Genomic DNA, 22,817 nt, shown 5'->3' with positions numbered 1-22,817 from the left:
TATTGAAGTGTTTGTTTACCAATGGGTAATGTTCAAGAACTTCTGTATCATGTGCCACTTGGTGTGCACATTGATGGCGTGGTCATCGCGCAAATGTTTCGGTCGCGACTTCTTCGTGTTGACGTTCACCGGTGTGCCGGTGATCTTGATAATCACACTGAGGTTGTCAATAGCGTTTTGTACGAGACAATTTATCTATATAAGCGGCCATAATGTGCGATACAGCCGAAAGGTACTCGGGTGATTAGAGTAATTGGAGTGTGGGAATGCTATGTCTTCCCGAAATAAATTATTCTTCTGAGATAAATCAAGAAAGTTCGGGTAACATGGTCAACTTTATCTCTTCCCGACGTCCCGCAGTGGCCCGGTAACTAGTAGCACTATTGTCTGCCTTTTTAGTTCTAGTGATGGATTTCATTTGAAACGCCACTTGAAATAAGAAGGCAGATAATAGGGATGCGGCCTTTGCAGAACGTCGCAAAAAAGATAAAGTAGACCGCGTTACCGGAACATTATATGTCGATTATTGCTTTCCGATTTATCTCAGGAGGATAATTTTCTTCAGGAAGGCATAGCCTCCGAACACTCCGATTACCCAAATTGCACGTCAACTGTCGTGATTTCCACGTAAGGAAAGCGACTGGAAACACCACAATACCAGCTTTGAGTAGCTGAACACTAACAATATTACAGGGCTATCGCACTCACCCGTATATTTCCCCCACCCCTGTGCTGAGTAGCAAACCGGATGCTATTATATGGTTAACCTCCCGGTATTCCTCTTCTCATCTCTGTCTTTCTCTCTTTATTTTTTTTTTGAGGTGAGGAGACAGCCATACTTTATTATTATATATTCGTGCCTGCATTTCTATGGTTGCATGTAGCAAAATGAAACTCGTGCTAGAAGTTTGACACGTCCCCGCCTCTCCCACCCCTTCCCTCACTGACTGCGCCAGCGTCTGGAGTTGTTTTCAATCCAGCACATAAAGTGTTAGATCACTGAGCTGTTCTTGTTTGTTATAACTACAGCACCGCTGTAAATACTCGATATAGTTAGTCTATATGCCGTCAGGCATGTGCGAACTCGCTACAATCCTCACACGAGTGGCGCTGTTTCAGTTCACACAAACATCCGTGAAAACTTTAGGCGATAAGCTCCTTATGGTGTAGATTGTGCGTCGCTCATTGTAGTGCGTAACCACCGGGGGCACATACCCGAAAGAGCGGTACTTAGAATGTCCGCTAGATGGCGGTACTTGTATATGATGAATACATGATGAAAAGATGTGAGATGTTGGTGCTTGGAGTGCTCACTATAGATAGACTGACGGACGGATGGACATGCAGATAGACTGACGAACGCACGGACGGACAGACAGACAGAGGGGCGGGCGCAAGGATGCAGTAATGGACAGACAGATGGACGGCCGCACGAACAGACACATGGACGCACGGAAGAACGGACGTACGAAGGACGCATGGACGGGCACACAGACGGATGGACGGTCACACGGATGAACGGACACACGCATGGACGGAAGCAAGAACGAATGGACGGACGGAAGCACGGATGGACTGACGAACGCTTCGCCCCACCAATCATCATTCACTCCATGTATATGTTGTGATTTTTTTTTTCACGGCCCGAAAAATTGTGACAATCACACGCATGATCAATCACACGGGTCAACACTGCGGTGGAAACAAAGATTTACCGAACAGAGGGTATGTTAATGTAAATAAACACGATGCGCACCGATACTTGCGTCTAAGTCTATGTTCAATTTGATGTTAACGTGGGCAAATATATTTATTGTCATTATAACACTTCTTGTGGCCATGCGCCGCATAGTCTCTCCATTAAGGTGTTCAGACTAGGCAGGACTGCTAACATATTGCCAAATCGTGATAGCAACATGTTGTACTGAATTTAGTAACAGACCGCATGATGGCGTGATGATGACCCTGCACTTGACAAGGATCAGTTACCGTGTTCTGTTCATTTACTTTCTGATGGTTCTCAAACCGCGAAACCTTCATGAAGGGCAGATTAACATGCTGAGAAAAAAAAAGTTTGGTGGATTACTGAGTTCGCAACGGCTGTGTGTCCGCTCTGTCTTGGAAGATATATTCTGATTACAAAGGTTCCAGCCAGGTAGCAGCTCTTAATTGTGATCCAGGCAATGTTACTCATTACAGGGCCTCTAAACAGCCTTTATATACACGAAGAACAACTGCGCTATTCTCTCCTCTCATTATCCGTCTTTACGGTACAATTCGTGAGGTCAGCAGTCTGTTTACGCTGACTCATGAGGAAATAAGTTCTCGATTGGTCGGCATACAAATGATAGTTCTAAATTGTCTCCTATACCAGGCTTTTGCCATGCAGTCACCCGCTAGTCCTATTTTGTCCTCGTTATACATTGCGTGATCGCCTGATTACCCTAGTTGTCTTCATTTTCGACTGCGCAAGCGTAGATAAAAGTGGGCTGCCAAAAAACTTGAAGTTATGATAGGCTCAGCTTTTAATGTTGGCATTGTCAATGCGTCTTATTGAAGAAATGAGTGGCGAGGAGGTGGTAGCGCCTGTAAGAAAGATAATGAAGGTGAGATGGAAGCCACTGCCTCGTGTTTAATGTAGGAGTGGTTTCAGTAGGGCCCCTCACCTATCTCTACAAAAAAAAAAAAACGAACGCAATATGTCCTCGTGATACTTCTTGTCCTTCTTGCGTCTTTCTGTGACGCAGACAGTAGTTCCCACGACGTCCATAGCTTACATGCTCTCGATCTGTCAATAACGCGAAATATACAACGCGTTGTTTGTCTCCTGCACTGCTTTGTCATGCAACCGCCTACCCGTTCTTCCTTGTCTCTCTTGAATATCGTGCACCATCAACCGATCACGCCTAATTTTGTGTGACTACAACCACGCAAGCGGTGATAACAGCGTGTAGACAAAAAGCGCAAAATGCTGATGGTCTCTAGCGCTCAGTGCTGCCATTGTTCACGTGATTTTGAGAACTAAGGGGTGAGGAGGATGCATCGCGTGGGAGAAGGTTAGCGAATGAGAAAATACCCCCCCCCCCCCCGTCTTTTAACGTGGGGTGGTAAGTGGCCCTTTAAGTTAGTATTGCTCGGCATTAACAGAGCGGACGTTCATGCTTGCCATGAAGCCCATGCTGTATACATTTTTTTTTTTTTGGCCGGTTGTGGTGCTTACGAGGACAGCGTCCTTCAGTGTAAATAAAGGCATTTTCCACCGGTACAAAGTTACGCTATACGCGTAGCTCAGTGCGATCTGACGGTGTCACGTAGAGCTCCGGTCGTTCCCGTCTTTCGTAAAATTGAAAGGCGGGAAACGGTTGTCGCGCCTGTTTCAGGGGCTGCTCGACGTCGTCTTGCCCGCGAGGACGCCGTTGACGCCGTTCAGTTCGAGGGCGCCGTTTTCTGTGGGCTTGGACGACGCGTCGTCTTGGCGAACTTCGTCTTCGCCGTACATGTTGGTGACCCGCTTGGCGTAGTACGACATGATGAGTTGGCACACCAGGCCGAGTGTCATGAAGAGAATCGTGACGGCGTGGTAGATTACTCTCAGTTTGTCGACGTCGTAGAACGAGCAGTTGCCCCGGTGGCCACCCCGGTCTTCCCAGACGAGGCAGGTGGCGTCAAATATGGCTGTGTAGATTAGCGGGTACGGAACGGCACCTGAAAACAGGAGGACACTTTTTTTTAGAAGCTACGATAAAAGCGTAGATATTTAGAACTATGCTTGAGAGGTAGGGAGAGTGCTGCAGAGGGTACATAATTGAGTATGTTGCTTTGGTACTTATAGCCTTGTTACACACTTTGAAATAGACTCCTTTCAAGGTCTATACATGGCTTGCACTGGCGTCACTAAAACCGCCATGTTGACGCACGGTATATCACAAGCAAAATTTGGGACATCGCGTGTTTACGTTTTCGTCACTTGCATTTTTTCTTGTTACTGAAACATATAGTCTACAATTCTGGCTGCATCGTTATTGTATTTAAGCATGTTAAATACGATGGTATTATGCTGCGTTGACGTGATCAAGGCCACCATTTTAGGAAACCAGCACGTTACAAAGCTGTGACGATGACGTCAAGTGCAAGTTCTCTATGAGCAAGGGTATTGCACTAACACCTTTCGGTGTCAACATTGCGTAGGCGCCTACCAAGGTGAAAATATTGTATGGACGTTTCAATTACTCGAGTGTCAAAAAGCCCGCTTGTAGCCTTTGCTCACCCCATTTATAATTACACCCCTTCAAGGCGTGACAGCGTAATTGTTCTGACGTTGATGTGCAATAGCAAAGTTGTTTTGACGTCATAGCGACGCGAGGAGACGCTGCAGTAAAAAGGCTATCGGCGTGCCTCTAGATTAAGCATGTTTTATCTAGGAACCTAGACAGATGCAAGAATAGCTGTGTTTGGTCGTTCTTTGCTTCACTCTTCTTCCTCATACAATGTGGTGCGGGTGCTCTGTTGGACAACTATAATAACAATTGTTAGGATTTAACGTCACAAAACCACCATATGACTATGAGAGACGCCGTAGTGGAGAAATCCGGTAATTTTTAACCACCTGGGGTTCTTTAACGTGCACCAACAGGTCTAACCATGTGGGCCTCAAGCATTCTCGCCTCTACCTAAAATGAGGCCGCCGCAGCTGGGATTTGATCCCGTGACCTGCAGGCCAGCAGCCAAGTGCCTCAGCCCCTAGACCACCATGGCGGCTCAGCTGGAAAACTAGCGGCCACATCACATCACTTGACCTGAAATTCGATACTGAGAAGTCAGATGCAGTGGCGTAGCCATGGGGTGGCACGCCATGGCATATACAGCACAAAATGACACTCGACCACATCTGTCTACGCAGGCCCCAACTCAGACCAAAATGGTGCCACGTCGAAAATAATTTCTGCCTATGCCCCAGCTCAGAAGCGATACCTTTTCTTCATTTCAGTTGAAATTCCAGTCGTTAGATGCAAAGTCTCGAAATCGAGTTGTATTGCGCTTCAACAATGCTTTTAGTGTGTCCCGGTAATTTTCGTGTATAACACAAGTTTGTTGATATGGCAAGTAACCTTAGTGCGAGTTGCGTACACAAATTAAAAAGTACAATACACAAAACATGAGAGAGGCAGAGGGCAACAAATAAGAGTGACAAGGCATAAACTTTACCTAGAAGAAAAAAAAGCATGATACGTTAGTTCGCCATGTAAAACAGGGAATCAGAAAGAGGAAAGATAAGAAGGTGTATTAGAGGAACGCTAAACACAGAGTCCTTATCACTGAGAAGGATTTATCACTAAGCGAGTTGGTGATTTATGAAGAACTGCGCGAAATAAATTGGCACAAGCAAGACACATGCACGAGCGCGTACGTGGCTTTTTTTTCTTTTTTGTTGTTTATATCTGTGTTCTTATAACAAACTTTTATTTGCAAGTCTGCGCTTGTGCTTGGGTCTTTCTTGTCCTGCAGTTTATTTCGCACAGTTCTTTGCACTTCTTATCACAAGTCACAATTCCCACACTCTTTCAAAGCACAGCTGATGATCTGCCTACCAGTTCGAAACCTCTTGGAGAAGTCACTTGTGTGGTGCACTGTTCTTAAAAATAGCCACGCTGTCTCACAGTGTGTAAACAGTGCCGAAAATCTCAGCAGTTCCCAACAATGCCTCAAAAACAGCAACGGTGCAAAAGTGCTAAACGAAAAAGTACATCAGGATGTCTCACTGTCTGATGGCAGTAGAACAAAAAGGATGTATGGAATATTGAGAGATATAGGGGTTTAAAACCTTGCCAAGTTGGGCAGTAATACAATTTTCTGCCCTGTTGATCACGCATCTTAGAGGCTCTTGTGTCGTACACTTGCGGCTTAAAGACGAATGATTCACTCAAAGGAGCTTGAAGCAAGCATTAATTAGAATTCTGTCTTGTAAGTGTATGCTGCAAGCACTAGTTTAAAACTAACCCATAATAATGAGTTATTATTATTTATGAGTTGCTCACAAACAAAGCAGTCATTGAAAAATACAATGGTGTACATAGGATTCTTAACCATGTTATTAGACTCAACAACATTTCTCCTAGCTGCTGTTTTCTTACAAAAAAAAAAACGACCAACAGCTGTATGCGAGGCAAAGATGCCTTTGTAGACATTGTTCTTGTCAGCATTTCTTTTTCGTCAATCATGAATATCTGATCATCTAAATTAACCCAATTGGGTATATAGGAATCAGCAAATAGACCTTATATTTCTTTCATATTTGGTCGGGATAATCTAAACCGAGAATTCAGGTTAGGCAATGCATGGAAACAATCCTGCTAACAAGGTAAGCCGTGATGGCTGCCCTGAGTTTGTCGAGCATTTTCAACAGCCCAACACCAGAGAAAACACTGTGTTAACTTAGTCTAGTCGGTAAATCTTGCCGAACCTTGAAATTATGAGCATGCTAATAAAACATTTTTGTTACTCTGGAGATATGGATATCATTCAACCTGTACAAGAACTTACATAGTTTGCAGTACACCATAACAAGCACGAAATTTGGTTAGTCTTACCGAGAAAATTTAAGCAGCCGGCGAGCATTCCAACTGCTATTCCCTTGTCTGCTGGGTCAACGCACCTGCGTTACGAGGGTGAAAAAAACATTGTGTCATTTTCTTAATGGCGGCTTCGGTGAATCTTCCCTAAGGACATAATAAGCAAGATGATCGCTATTTAAACGGAAAATATACATTCAGTACACCCTCACTTTGTAAAGCACTTTGTGAACAAAGCACCAAAATATCGGTGCAAAAGTCTTCACTCTCTCCGCTCCATTGTTTGGTGTGTCTGTTATTCCAAGGTAAAGCACGTACCATAGACTCTTTTCGCGGTTAAATTGAAGTTACCTAAATAGTAAGCGTTCAAACAGAATTGTATGGAAGGATCCATTCTTGCGCAGCATTTTTTTCCCCTATGCGTAGAATTCGAGATGTTGCGACATTTAGAGCGAAATCTGCCCACTTGCATCTATATTTTTAGAGCGTATTGATGTGGTACAAATGTCCTGCCAGCAAGCAGTTGTTACCTTCAGGTGTTTTGAGCCGTTATTAAGCCTGGTCCAATTCACTCTAGTAAAGCTGTGGCCAACATGCCTGGCTTTCTAATTTCCCCTCACTCAGAGCTAACTGAAATCTGGCCCCAGACGAACATAATTCCAAGCCTCGGCACGACATATATTATCAAAAATATTTTCGGTTCCAGAATTAATCTTGTCGCTGACTGCCACTGCGAAAAGCCACCGTAGAACACGAAAATTGAGTGAATGGTATATAAATACCTGAGAGTGATGAGCGTGGATCCTACCCGAGAAAGCTGCGATATCAGCTTTCCCAAGCTGATGATGAACACGAGGATGAAGAGGTTTTGGCAAGGGAAGTCGCAGAATCCGTTAGCCATTTTTGGAAGCGCAATGTCGGGACCCACAGCTTCTGTTATGCAGGAACACTCCATGGATCCCTGAAACAGGACGCGAGTGTAGCAATCACTGTTAAAATTGCGATATGAGTATAAAACACACGAACAAACAGTTCGTGCCACACTTCCAAGCATTTTATTGTATCACAGAGGCGTACGTGCTATAACAGTGGCGTCGACGAGAAGCTCACGAAACTTGTTCAACATTTTTATAGAATATTTCTGAAAAGTTCTTCTATTACACACGATTTAACGAAGTGCGATGGTTAAGCAGCCAAGCTCGGTATGCGTCTGTGAAGACCATCCCTCCGTGATTGAGCTATACATATATATAGTCACCCTACTACACTCTATTAAGCGCCCTGTTCTCTTGGGGTTTTCGCAACGTTAACCAGACTCGCTGTTTCACTGCATGTCTCTAGAGAATTTATAACCATCCAGGTGACGACGCCCTTAATTTAAGCAAAACTAACGAGATTCTGTTAAAGCGCTCATCTCGCTGACATTCCGGCGAAAAACAAAATGGCATGGTTTTTGAGACAAAAGCAAACAAAGCTTCGAGTGGGAATAGACCTGACGACTTCTGCGTGGCAAGCAGATAGTGTACTACAGAGCCTCACCCAGCTGCTTAAAAAACAAACGAAAAAAACCCCGGCATATTCCACGCGTTTGTGGAATCGATGTAATGCGAAGCAGCCAGCAAGGAGCAAATGATGCTGTACATCACATGCATGTCATGATTGACATGTTAGAACTTATCATTTATGTTCGTCGTGCAGTCACATTACGCAACACCAATTTTGGTGTTTGTCAAGTCAGCAAAACAGGCGCGGGCGCACAATGGGCATGGCATGTAAATCATGATGCATGTGCAACGCATGTAACGATTGTCATCTTTTGTAGTGATTTACAGGCGCACAGTACCTCCGCTTGCGACACGGTTTAGGTGCCCACCGACAGGCGAATGTATGCTGGTGATTGAAAAGGCGAGCTGAATATGGTCCAATTACGCTAAATCGCGCACACTTCTCGAAGGCGAAGCTCAGGCGTCTGTCAAGTTTTCGTTGCAAAAGGATGGGGACAGCGCTCTTACGCTTCACTAGCACTCTCCTAGTCCCTTCTATAGGTTGCTGACGTGGCTTCAGCGATAAAGACACAGCAATGTAGGGTGAGATTAGATTCTTCAAACAGGCTAGACTAGCTTAGCTTGGCGTAGTCTTGGTACTGAGCCACAAGAGAACCAAGACGCCCGTAGACTCCAACTAAAGATGCTCACGAATTAATAGTATTGAGCACCGAGTTGATCGCATGGTTTTTTTTAAGAAAAAAAGAAACATACTAATAATTGTTAGGGCTTAATTAACGTCCCAAAAGTGCGACATGATAGTGAGGCACGCAGCAGTGGAAGAATTCGGGTATTTCGGCTCTTCGGGGTTCTTTAACGTGCATCTAAATATAATTGCACGGGCCTGAACCATTTTCGTCTCTGTTGAAAATGCGGCCGACGTGGCCACGTTTCTATCCCGTGAAATTTGTAAAGAAAAAGAAGGCTGTACTTTTGTCGCTGTTGAGAAACGCTTGCACGTAACCTAGATCTAGTTTGTAGTCCGGTCTACTATTTTACAGTGCATAAAGATGGATTATACAACTGATGGGGTAATGAATTATTTATCTACTTCCAGAAAAGTATTTGAAATTAGCAAAGTCAACCTACGTTTCCTCTGTCGAGGCACCCCGCCGCGCATGGCGAGAAGTACGTGGCCGATTGATCGACGTGGCAGATGGGCTGGAAGCGTCCAGTGGGACACTCGCAGTGTTCGTTGCAAGGGTTACTCAGAGAAAGCCTGCGTAAGTATGGCAAGAGAACTATTTCACACAAAATACTTTGCCGCAAACTTTCGCGTAAGGCAACCATCGTAGAGTCGGATACCGCGGAGTTTTCATTTAGGAATGCATAGAAGGCTAAAATACCAATCTGGAAGGGGTTTACCTGCCATCAGTGTCGACATGTGTGCCCGCCAGTTGCCAGCCGGAGCAGCCGAGGAAAATGCCGGCGAAGAGGAAGGAAATGTTGATGAAGTCCGCGAAGGCTCCCAGGAGGCCTATTGTGCGTGCTCGTGGCTTCCAGAAGCGAATGATCATTCCTCCGAGAAAAAGGCCAACCATCATTGCCAGTACCTTGGTGGGTCCTGCGCAATATTATTTCGATATTTTACGTTTACTTTATTAGTTTTTTTGCTGCCCAGACCTTATGAAGATTAATTTCCAGCCGTTCTAGGAGCAAAGCAGTCTAATTGAAAGACTATATGAGCGAAAAGATCTCATGCCAGAAGTGACGTCTAGGTTTCTTAAAAACTGAGTTCAATTCAATTTCAATTCAATTTTATTTACCAGTTTATACATTATGTAAACCAGAATACCCCAGTTTGGGAGTATATAGGAAGCACCAAAACAGTCGTGCGCCTTGGACGTGTATGTACCATGGGCAAATCTTTTTACGGCCGCGATGATTGTTAGAACTTTACCGGCAGCGGGCTCATCTTTTTTTATATTTATTGATCATTCGACATTTTGATAAATTAATTACATGCAGTCAGCCTCTTCCTCGACTCTTCTTTGTTAAGACATCTTTAAAAGTGTGTGTTTAAGCTTCATCTCTTGTCTGTGGTAACTATAAATATACTGTATATAGTATTAGCACAAAGCGGTTAGATTAAGGTATGATTCATATCTGCTCATCTTAAGCATTACTATCAGCCTTACCTGGGTTATTGTTTATACTCCCAGGTGTTCACTAGTATTGCAAAGCAGTGTAGTTCATACGCAAATTCAATATTTATTAATCACAGGCATGAGTTACTTAAACAGTGCTTTGTGCCCCCCACACCCCACTGTTCCATAGCAATGCTCAATAAATATGTGTTATGTAGTAATCTCTTCCGAGAAGAATGAACTAACTGGTTTGCGAGCACTCATAACTCGTTCTCGAAGGTACTATATCAAACGGCACCAAGAAGAGCATCTATTACTTGAGATATTGGTGTTGAAGAGCATTGACACCTTAGTCGAGAAACCTCATTCCAGGCTAACGGACTCGTGAGCCGACTCACTGTCGTTGCCGACCTATGGGTATATCCATATTAGGGTTCTAGCGACCATGGCAGCACGATGTACTAATATTTTTCTACACAGTATAAAGTCCGCGTCTTCCAGACAGTTACTCGTGTGAAGCTGTCAATATATATCACCCATCTCAAATATGTCAGACGCACAAAAATACAAAAAAAAAGACAGACGGAGAGAGGTTAGGCACCGAGAGGTTAAACAACACGAGCGAAGAACGCCGTTCCAGCGAACCAGTCCTTCGATGGCGAACTTCAAGGAACGAAACACGATTACGTCCTCACCTGTGAAGAGGCTCGCCTTTGACGCCGAAACTCGGTACTGGTTCTCGACGTACTTGGGGAACATGCTGACGTAGCCGCCGATCGCGTTGATGATAAAAACGAGGGTCGCCATTTTCCACATCAACACGGGGTTCTTGGAAAGGCGGCTCACGGCCGTCTTGAACTCTGCAGGAGAAGTAGGCGTCGTTAGCTTTCGTGCGTGTGTTCAAACCTTCACTTTATTTTTGGAAACTGTTCGATTTCTTAACGTAACATTATTATGTCTAGAAATAAATAGAAATTTCAAGGACTCGTTTTTTTTGTTAAATACGGCAATATTGAGAACTAACAGACAATAATGAGAAGCAAAGTATAATTGATTGATATGTGAGGTTTAACGTCCCAAAACCACCATATGATTATGAGAGACGCCGTAGTGGAGGGCTCCGGAAATTTAGAAGAAGCAAAGTATAGGGAATATTATTGGTAGTAAGTGCAATGTAAATGTGAAGGAAGTAGAGGGGACGAAAACATGACTTGCCGCTGGCAGAGACCGAACTTGAAATGTTAGAAGATTTCAGGTTAGGTCCCTGTCATTAATATGATAGTTATTAGAAGTAACAGACCCCATACTGTTCTTGGTAGTATTGTCTGTTCTCATTGTTCATGTTTCTTGCATTATACTTAACGGGTAATGTTTGACTAGTATACGGAAAAATAAATGAAAGAGAAAATCCGAGTAACGTTTCGGACTTGGGAAGCGCTCTCACCTCGAGCATCGTTAGCGATCTTGTCGCCCAACGACTTCGGATTGGTCTTCTTATCCTCGCTGGTTGCGTGTGCAGAACTCCTCCGGATGTGCTTGGGAAACAGGGACATCGGCAGCGACATCACCGCCATGGCACCACCCCAGATGACGAACCCCAACCACCAGGCTCCGATCCAGTTCGGGTGCTTGCGGTTGATTCCTGGTTTCTCTGTTTTAGTGTGTGTGACACGCAGTGCAATATTAGAAACAAGGAAACGTTGGAAGTGAGTGATTACTACGTTAGCGCGCACTATACCTCGTGGTAGTGGTTGTCAATCCTTCGTCAAAGGTAGATGCACCGTATATGCAAAAATTCTTGATGACACTTGAGTTTGCCCTCAAGAATAGAACGCGATAGCATAATCGGGCCCATTCACATCGCCTCCTCGGTCGGTATAAGATCGTTTTGCTTTTCGGAGGATACCTCAACCACACCGCAAGGAAATGAACACCTGTACCCTCGGCATTAGCCATTTCAAACTTTCCTTCCACGCCTACTGAAGGTACAGTTGCGAAAAGCCCGGCACGCCACAGTTCTTCCTTTAATGAATCAGCGATGTACCCTCTACACTATGCGAGGCATACCACGAACCTTCTCAGCTTCTCACTTTGTGGATGCTTTTGCTGTTAATGGTGATCAATTATGTCAGAGAAGTTTGTCATATAGGTGGGCCTCTAAACACCTCACTCGTTGTATAATTATCATATCTTGACACCTGGTGTGGTTCGACGTTTGTGCCGCGCAATATTACATGCCTCAAGAGACTACTCGCATTACATGACACTCCTATAGTTTTTAAAGCCCTTTCAAGCAATAACGTGACTTTGTGATAGAAAACCTAAATGCCTCACAGATGGCTTGTGTCCGAGTCCCACTCAAGACAAAATGTTTTATTACCTATTCATCTCCATGCACTTCGTATTTTCACTCACAGGCGACGCTGATTTTCCGCTCACAACCAACGACGCCAACGCCACAATTTGAGTGCAAATCAGGGCCAATCGCGTTAATTTTACGTAAATTAAGGGTATCAGCCGATAGAAGGTTGTAAAGTCTCCCGAGATGTGCAGAAAAACAGTGAGTCCGGTTGTTGAAGCGAAAGAGCTAAGTGGACACGCCACTCAATCGAGTCAAGTAAGGCGACTGGCTCGACGTAAGGTCGTCACAGACGTACATTGAAACTGGCTCCTTATGCGATGCATACAAGCAGGGGTCCTGTCGCAAACCGCAAAACGGCTGTCATGAAAGAACTTTCCCAAAATATATAATAAAAATGTAGAACATGTCTCACAAACTTCTCGTCGATCCCAATGTTATAGTCCGAATGCTTATGAGATACAATAATGCACTTTTTAAGTGTGACACTAACTAGACCACCCCGTTGCGGTGGTCTAGTGGCTAAGGTACGTGACGGTGGTCAAGTGGCTATGGTACGGTCTAGTGGCTAAGGTAAGTGACCCGCAGGTCATGGGATCGAATCCTGGCTGCGGCGGCTACCATTCCGATGGAGGCGGAAATGTTGTAGGCCCGCGTGCTCAGATTTGGGTGCACGTTAAAGAACCCCAGGTGGTCGAAATTTCCGGAGCCCTCCACTACGGCGCCTCTCATAATCATATAGTGGTTTTGGGACGTTAAATCCCACACATCAATCAATCAGGGATACACGGAACGTTACTGCATAACAGAAGCGGTGGGCCGCGACGAAACCGACACCGAAATTGCTGCGATGTGAGCTCTCAACACTATCGCTTTAGCAAACGAAGCGAGGGACGTATCGCGTAAAATGGCACATATATATTTTCGCTTTGCGAAGCCATCCGCCGTGGGAACTTGGCGACCATGGGCTGATAAGCTCGAGGACGCGGGTTAGACTTCCTGCCACGGTAATCAATTGGGACGACATACAAAAACTCGCGAGTACCAATAGTTAGGTACACGTCAAAGTGATTCCTGGGTGCCCCAAGACGCGCCTCATATTCATATTGTGTTTTTGGCACGTAAAAATTGACAATTTCAATGCATGTACAAACTCTGTGAACCGATATGAAGATCACGCGCAACAAAGAGGGCAGACACATAATCGTCTATAAGACACGCGCCTATAGCAACAAGGTCAGGGCAAATCACACACAATCATATATATAAATTTGTGCCCTTACCTTACTCATTGCTACTACTGCTTCTCATGTATCGATTGCTTATTGTTTTGCATGCTAGAAATGATTGCTTCGTGTTTCTTTTCTGTATCATATGTATGCCCTCCCTGCAATGATCTCCTTGTGAGATCGGCAGTATTGTTAAATAAATAAATAAATAAATAAATAAATATATATATATATATATATATATATATATATATATATATATATATATATATATATATATATATATATATATATATATATACATACACATTTCCTTGTGTGTGTGTGTGTGTAATTGCCATGGAAACTTATAGACTGCCCACTTGAAATTACTTTTGTTGGGCCACCATTAAAAAGTTTGTATGGTGTTTTCATGTCTCCCTTCCTTTTCAGACGCGGTATATTTGTGGTTCAGTTAAGTGACAAAGATTTCAAGGCTGACTAGCCAAGTGTATTCACATTAATTCTTGCACCCGCCTGTCACTTCAACCTTGGGCCGCATAGCAGTGGTGCGTCATACACGTACTCCTATGTTCGACATATTTGTTCACAGGAAATTTTTTTCTTCTTCTTCTTTGCGATGTTTCAGAATTCCGTTGCTCTTTAAAGGTTAAGTAAAAAATGCGTCACACTCCGCCATATTCGCGATTCTTTCTTCCAAAACTGTGCCACTCGAGTTCAAAAACTTCAAGGCATCAACTGAAGCATCGCCATCATCAACAATGAAGGGCGGGACGGGACAAAGGTTAATCTCCTCTTCCCCCACCTCGCCTGAAGAAAACTGCTGAGCTTTAAATAACGCTTATTATGAATATTAGATTCGTACACACAGTGGTCATGCATTATGATCGTTATACCTCATGACCCTTGATGCTGCAGGATTCATTATTACTGCGATAGTGTTAAAAGCTTGGTTAGCAGCAGTACCTGTGTCAGTGTAGGCGTCGTTGGTTGTGAGCGAAAAATCATCACTTCGTCTGTGATCGCAAAACTAAGGAAAATGCAAATAAAATGAATAATAAATAAGATCAGTTCGAACAACAAATCAACCCCTGCCGCGCGCAGGCAAAGCAGGTATTTGACCATGGAGCCACGATACTTCGTGAAGCTGCTTCGTAAAAAAAAAAAAAATCTGGATGCCACATTGTGGAATGAGTCTCCCTAGCGCATGTTATGTGTGTCAGGCATCGAAACACGTGAATCGCCAACAAGTGTGTTTTAAATGCCCACTCCTACAATACATTCAGGCATACTATTCAGGCATCATCAGCCGCAAAAGCTTCAACGAAGTGAGCTGCTGTGCAGGTTCGCGTGTTACCCAACGGAAACGTCGGGGGCCCTTCGTTTATTCGCAAAAGAGAGTTGTGGCGTAGTAGGTACTTTGCAAATGTACCTGCGATAGGCATTCAAGGATAGTTTGAAACGGCTAATGTTACGCGTACAGTCATTCGTTTTCTTAGAGCACAGTTGAGGAGTGCACCGAGAATCGAAGCCAGGCTACCGATCGAGTAGGCGATGTGAAAGGGGCCAGATTATAGATTATGCTACCAAGCTCCAGCACTATTGAAGGTAATAATTAAGCATCCTACAAGTTCTTGCATACTGCATTGAGTGCATTTCCTTTATTGTATATTGAAAGCTTACGGAATTTCGCTTTCATCACGTGTTTTCTTAACGACGCTGTTTGATTGTAGTTCTTTTTTATGTTTTCATTTTTTCTCTTTTCTTCTTCATGCGGTTTAGGGTGGTTTTTTTTTCTTTTTCCAATCTTCCTTCTGTGAGTTATATAAGTACAGCAGGCGTAGAATGTAGCTCCCCGAAGTTTAAATGAAATGCATTTTTTTTTTTGCACTGATGGAATTAGTGTGCCGGCCTTATGAATGTTCGAGGGCGAAATGTGTGAAAGCAAAGAAATAAAAAGATAGATTGCAAACACCCACACAGAGCTATTTTTCCACCGTCTTCTTTGCGCGTTTAGCCTCGAAATTTGCTAAATCAGCACACAAATTCACAAATTCCTTACGTCCTCTAAAAGTACTCATCAGCTCCAGTCGTGGCTTTTAAACTTCTAACAGAAATTAATAGGCGAACAAGTTTGATCGTGTTCGATTTGTGTTACGAAACAGTAAAGTTCGGTGAACGCAATCAGCAATACATTCCTATCTCAGAAAGCTATCGAGTAATGCCTCACATTGAGCAAGCACTAAATCAATTCATTACAAGAAATAATTGTTCAGTGTTACTTACCAAATGGCGACTCGTAGATGCTGAGGCACACGGACGCCGAAACGTAGCCCAACATAGGCCCGACCAAACGCAGGGACATGATCAAACCTGTACGTGACAAGATCACACAAATGATTATTTTGCTTTGATACACTTATCATAGTATCAAAATGCAGTCACTAGTGCTAGATTGCAATTTTTACTGCGGATTCACTTAGTGTGCGTTAAAATCTACGTCTTAACCAATCAGCTTATGAACGACTCTTCATCTGCACATTGTGAATGCGATAAAACTACAGTAAGGTCTATGAGTATACGTACGTTGTTTACGAATACGAAGGACAAAATTTTTTCCGAAGGGGAAGTTCATGACTTAAGGGAGGCTATCGCTTACGATTAGTGTATTTTATCGTATCAGCAGTGTACAAATAGCACCATGGGTGACTGACTGGCTTGACAATCATTTTTATACGCTATACACAACTTCGGTGAGAGCTCCTTGAAAGGCGCCATTACCCTTCAAAACTTTGGATTCATTGGTACTACGCCAGAAGATATTGGAATGTTTTCACACATCTCACTATACGAAATTTCGTTTTCTACGCCTTTTATAATTTTCCTGTGTTAACTAGGTAAACTTCATTGATTGTTTACCAAGTTATTAGACCCAGTCATAATTACACCAATGTCCGAATCCCTTTTCGTTCATCTCCTCACTCTCTCTCATATAATATCATGCCACGAAATGTGCTTCCACCGGAAACCAAGACTTTTAGATGGGCCAATTTTTCGTATCTTCGACTTCATGCTCCAGCACCGAACTACTCCACCAGTGTATTCTTCCACTTTAAAATCCGTGGGAAATGCATGAAAAATTAAATTGACCAGTACACACTATGGGCTGCAGTCACCACGAGAGATGGCCAAACATTCGAAACTTTAACACGAGTGCGCTTTGGTGGTACAGGGGTTGATATGCTCAGCTGCTGATGAAAGAGCCGCGGGCTCGATAGCTGCCATGGCGTTTGCAATGCAGTGGAGGTGATATGATAGAGTCCTGCATACTGGGCGATGTCAAGTGCACGTCAAAAAACGGCGAATGGTCGAAACTTCCGGAATCCTTCACTTCGGCTTGGCTCAAAGTCGTGTGCTTGTTTTGGCACGTACAGACGGCCAAATTTTTAGCTATCGTGCATGAGTGGCAGTTTTTTTCTTGTGTAGTTTTGTAATGTGACTGAAATAAGTTTAAAAAAAGATGAGAAGTAGTGCATGCCTGCAAAGCCGTGTTCACAAAGCAATATTTTGTAAATTTGGTCTATGATATGACACTGAGAGACAAAAATGTGGTCACTGCGCACAATAGTTGAAATTTTAACCAACTGTACAACCACCGGCATAATAATAATAATAATAATAATAATAATAATAATAATAATAATAATAATAATAATAATAATAATAATAATAATAATAATAATAATAAGAGTTACATCATTATTATTATTATTATTATTATTATTATTATTATTATTATTATTATTATTATTATTATTATTATTATTATTATTATTATTATTATTATTATTATTCAACACGAAATGACACCTTTACACTCTCGCATTCAGGTACATTCACGTAAGCACTGCATAAACACACTCAACACGTTTTTGGGCTGTCATTATAGGATCTTGCGTAACGTAACCAGCCTTGGAAATTAAATAAGTGCACATGTGGACAAATGAAGCACCGACGAAAAGAAAACAAAGAAAAAAACCAAGTGGATAAGCTTCCGTAAACGATAACTCTAGAGTGCAATCTGCCGCTGGGGATCGTGCCCTTACGAGAGCACGTTTGGGCCTCACACAAAGCGCACAAACATAAATCACACTTGTATTAACAATAATGTTAAAAACAAAACAAAGAAACGTTCGAATAACTTGTTCGTCCCAAGTTTTTTGTTAATCAGTTTGCTGCGGCTGTAGCATCAGCAATACAGTATTTTACGAGTATTCGAACCAACAAGTACCCGGCTGCTGTGCTCTGTGCAAGTATTGGTACAGCTTAGACATAATTAGGAAGAAGTTTTGATGTAGGAGGACTTGTAGTGCGATATAAAGGGAAAAAATGCCGAACAACTTACTGAAGTAGACAGGGGAATTCTTCTTTTTAACGTTGTCATCTGTGTACGTAGCGCCCGAGATGTAAAAGGCCGTGCCGCCGATACCGTTCAGGAAGTTGGCCAAAAATAGCAGGCACACGGCCACAATGGCCGTCGGTGCGGGCGTCTCGTCCCTCGTCGTGCTGGCCGCCACCGCCTCAACGACGTCCTGCTCAGCCTCCTTGCAAAACGTTAGCTGCGCCCTGGAACTGCGCAACGAGGCCTCCGGCTTCGCACCGGACGCGACCTCTCCTCGACCTATGAATCCCGGCCCGTATATGAGGTACGGCAGCACGCTGCAGAAGCATCCCAGCACGGAGATCCAAACTCCGAACGCTATGATCTTTGGACGGCTGATCTTGGTGGCGTAGTAGCCGATGAGAAGACTGGCGAACAGGGCGCTTATGTTGTCCGCTATGAGTATGACGCCGAACGTCTTGCCCGTGAGGCCGAATTTCTTCTCTAGGGTCGAAATGCAGCCGTTGAGGTACGCCTTGAGCGCCCCTTGGAAGATTCCGAACAGTGTGTAGAACAGGAGGAAGTAGTAAGCCTTCGCGAATCTCTGGAGCCACGGTGGTCTGCATCCGAAGACGCCGCACATGAAGTCCGGGTCCGTTTCACGTCTCGTGTGGTCTTCGTCTCCCGGATCTTTTGTCGGAACGGATCGAAACTTGAGATCCTTTCTTGAGGGCATGATGTCTCGAGCAAGCTTCGCGGCGAAAGAAGCACAAGTCAAACTAACTGAGAACTCTGGTAAACTAGCTTTTTTTTTTCTACACTTGGCAGTTGTCCGAGCCTCTGGAAGAACTTGGAAGTCCCGGACTTGTCCCGACACGTCGCTCGGAGGTCTGGGCGGACGCGCTTCGTCCGTGTGTGTGCTGTACGAGTATTGAACGAGATGGGCTTTGAAGGGTCCGCAAAATCAGCCGGCGCCGTACCTCTGATTGCCACTGAGTAAACTCCGGATAAGATCTAAATGCTTGTTTTCAAGATACTCCACACTCCATGCATGGGAAGATACCGGGTCTTGCGATGTCTCTCAGCCCCCTCTCCTTGAGAGTATCTCTGGTAGCGTCACACTCCCCTTCATATCTACTTATCATTTTCTTTTTCGGCAGCTACGTCATGTTATGTTGTGTGTCATGTGATTTATGAACGTACGTATAGGTAAACACACCCACTCGAGTGATAGTGGCGGTTTGCGACATAAGAGCACAACGTAGAACCCAGATCCTAGTAGCCTGATAGTGCATTTTATTACTAGAAGCGTGTTTCCTTCCAAACTTTAGAACTATTGTCGACCGTGTGAAACCAACTTTCTGGGTGTTTGCCAAAGGGTTGATGTCGGGAATGTTAGAGTCGTATGATGTCTTTGACATAGTGGGATGCAACAAAAGGAATAATTCTTTTGGGGGGACGACTTAGTGCCCCAGCTTATTGGGAAGGCTACCGCGGCCGCGGTACGATTTCTGCATGAACTCGCCTTACCCCCTTTCTACCTCCACACAATATACTTTTGAACGAGGTAGCGTTAAGGAGCTCGTGGCACTATGGCACTGGTGTCGGCGTTGGCGTCGTTGGGTTAGAGCAAAAAATAATCACGTTCTTTATGACCGAAAATTGAGAAACATGCAGGTAAAATAAATAATAAATTTTTGGGGGTCCGAGTGAGCATCAAACCCCGGCCGTCTGCGTGGTAACCAGGTGTTCTACCCAACACCCGCAATATTTATCCAAAATATTTGAGCAGAAAACACTTTAAGAATGTCATATAGTGTTTTCCGTCTTCACTGTTGAGTGCAGAGCTACCCAGCGATTGGAGGAGGGCTCATGTTGTTCCCATCTTTAATAAAGGCAACCATTCGCTTGTATAAAACTACCACCCCCCTCATTAACATCACCAATTTGTTAAATGCTCGAACATGTAATACCTAAGCGCGCTGTGGCATTTCTGGAGCAAAACTATGTACTGCCTTATTTTCAGCATGGCTTTACAGAAGGTTATTCAACGGTGACTCGGTTAGTCTCAGTGGTTCATTCACTCTGAATAAGAATGGTCAAATGAGCGTCATTTTTCTTGACTGTAGCAAGGCATTCGACAAAGTTGTTATTCGCAAATAATTATAAAACTTAGGGAAATCAATCTACCCGACATATTCATTTACTGGACACAACACCATTTATCAGGACGTTCAGAGCTTGCTTCAATAGATGGGAGCAATTCGAGCTCTCTTCCTGTTACATCAGGCGTGCCGCAGGGTATTGTCCTGGGACTACTGTCATTTTTAGTTTATGTAGACAATATTTTCAACACAGTACTACCAAGAACTCAAATCAGATTATTCGTGGATGATTGTGTGCTCTTTCGTTAAATTACTTGTTCTAATGATCAAGAGAATCTGAATAATAAGTTACAATTCTGGTGTAGTGACAATGGTATGGTACTGAACGCACAGACACAGAGAGAGATATAATATGAAGAAAGGCAGGAAGGTTAACCAGAAAGCAAGTGTCTGGTTTGCTGCCCTGCGCTGGGGAAGGGGAATTGGAAGACTTAAAAGTAAGGAAAAGGGAGTGAGAGAAAGAGAGCGGGACGGAAGCGAAACACACAAATACATTAAAACGTCACAAATGTTCGACGAGGTGGGTCGATCGCAGAAACTTTAGGAGGGCCTTCGTTGCTTTTAGGCGTGAAGCTCGATCTTTCTGGTATTCCAAAATTAATTTTTCGGAAAGTGGTTGATCATCGAGGCGTGCAAACACTGCTGACAGACATGGGCTGTCTCTGAATGTTGTATTGACACAAAATATGTTCGATGGTTTCGTCAGCGCCGCAATGATCAAACGTAGCCCTGTCTGCCCATTCGATGCGGCAAGCAAAGGCGTTTATCCCTGCTTGACTAGTTCAAAAACACCCCTTCATTTTACCTACAACCTCGGCTCATCCTCACTACAACAGGTAAAAAACTACAAATATCTAGGCGTGACGATAGCCCCGCCGCGGTGGTCTAGTGGCTAAGGTACTCGGCTGCTGACCCGCAGATCACGGGCTCGAATCCCGGCTGTGGCGGCTGCATTTCCGATGGAGGCGGAAATGTTGTAGGCCCGTGTGCTCAGATTTTGGTGCACGTTAAAGAACCCCAGGTGGTCGAAATTTCCGGAGCCCTCCACTACGGCGTCTTTCATAATTTTATGGTGGTTTTGGGACATTAAACCCCACATATCAATCAATCATTAGGCGTGACAATTATTGATGACCTGTCTTGGAACACTCACATAGACAACGTATGTTCTTCTGCGTTCCGTAAGCCGCGTTTTCTAAAACCTAAACTTAGAAATTCTTCTTCTAACGTAAAGCTACTTAGTTATTTTACGTACATAAGACCAAAACTGAAATACTCATGTGTTGTATCGGACCCTTTTACTAAATCCAATATTAAGAAATTTGAAGCAGTTGAAATGAAGGCTGTTAGGTTTGCTTATTCTACGTTCAAACTTACGGACTCGCCGACTGAACTCATGAGTCATGATTGCTAACAACATTGAAACACTTTCATTACGACGAAAAAGGAACTGCCTTAACTTTCTATATCTGCTAGTTAATCACAAGTAAGCCCTTGACCCGAGTGCATATGTATCTCCTCTGTCCACTAGGCATACACGCCATCACCACGCCTTTTTTAACCCCGTATTTAGCCAAAACCAACGCATTTAAATTCTCCTTTTTTTTTTGCGTACTGTGTCAGAGTGGAACTTCCTGTCTCAGCCAACTTTCTGTTGTTTAAAGATAAAATAGGCACTGTCAATTTGTGTTCTGTTTCTATTTTTTCTGTAATATTTTTACCACGTTAACTTTTATGCATTCCGTTAGTACGAGTTTTCGATTCTATATCCCGTGATATATTCTTATGTTATCACATGTGTTTTTTGTATTTATATCGTGCCTCGTGTACCTGTCCTGCTTGGACCAGTTCTTGGTCTGCAATATTCAAATAAATAAATAAATACATAAATAAATAAATAAATAAATAAATAAATAAATAAATAAATAAATAAATAAATAAATAAATAAATAAATAAAGTGAAAGGCAAGGCAGGAGCATAGAATGACACCAGTCGTCAAAAGATGTGAATTGAGCAATGAGTGGGCGTTTCAAATTCTCACTCATTGCAAACCACTCATACATATTTATGCATCATCAGCAGCCGAACCGTCAACAAACTGAACATCTGCGTATAGGTTCACGAGTTGCTCCATACGGACACATAGTGGGCGGCCCTTCGCTAATTTGCAAAAGGAATGATTATGACGCACTGGGCGCTTAACAATCGTGTTTGTAGTAGCCATTAAATAATACTTTGCAATACGCGCACAGCCCCGCCGCGGTGGTCTAGTGGCTAAAATACTCGGCTGCTGACCCGCAGGTCACGGGATCGAATCCCGGCTGCAGCGGCTGAATTATTCATGAAGGCAAAAATTCTGTAGGCCCGTGTTCTCAGATTTCGGTGCACTTTAGAGATTCCTAGGTAGTCAAAATTTCCGGAGCCCTCTACTACAACGTCTCTCATAATCATATGCTGGTTTTGGGACGTCAAACCTTACATA

General features: G+C 43.6%; 1 protein-coding gene across 1 annotated transcript in view; it reads right to left on the bottom strand.

Annotated features, from left to right (window-relative positions):
* LOC119173920 (uncharacterized) overlaps positions 1 to 19,124 on the bottom strand; it is a 47,963-nt gene extending 28,839 nt beyond the window's left edge. The window contains exons 1-9 of the mRNA XM_075894479.1: positions 18,194 to 19,124; positions 16,075 to 16,161; positions 11,645 to 11,851; positions 10,896 to 11,060; positions 9,479 to 9,677; positions 9,203 to 9,332; positions 7,352 to 7,530; positions 6,588 to 6,652; positions 3,380 to 3,705 (exon numbers count right to left, since the gene is read on the bottom strand). Of these exons, the coding sequence (XP_075750594.1) occupies positions 3,380 to 3,705; positions 6,588 to 6,652; positions 7,352 to 7,530; positions 9,203 to 9,332; positions 9,479 to 9,677; positions 10,896 to 11,060; positions 11,645 to 11,851; positions 16,075 to 16,161; positions 18,194 to 18,905 (2,070 nt within the window). The 5' untranslated portion in view covers positions 18,906 to 19,124. The remainder of the gene's footprint in view (positions 1 to 3,379; positions 3,706 to 6,587; positions 6,653 to 7,351; positions 7,531 to 9,202; positions 9,333 to 9,478; positions 9,678 to 10,895; positions 11,061 to 11,644; positions 11,852 to 16,074; positions 16,162 to 18,193) is intronic.
* Between the last annotated feature and the right edge of the window lie 3,693 nt (positions 19,125 to 22,817).

The sequence above is a fragment of the Rhipicephalus microplus genome, chromosome 5, assembly GCF_043290135.1.
Source record: "Rhipicephalus microplus isolate Deutch F79 chromosome 5, USDA_Rmic, whole genome shotgun sequence".
Taxonomy (NCBI): Eukaryota; Metazoa; Arthropoda; class Arachnida; order Ixodida; family Ixodidae; genus Rhipicephalus; species Rhipicephalus microplus.
Note: the sequence above shows the minus strand (reverse complement) of the source record. Positions and strands in the feature narration are given on the sequence as shown.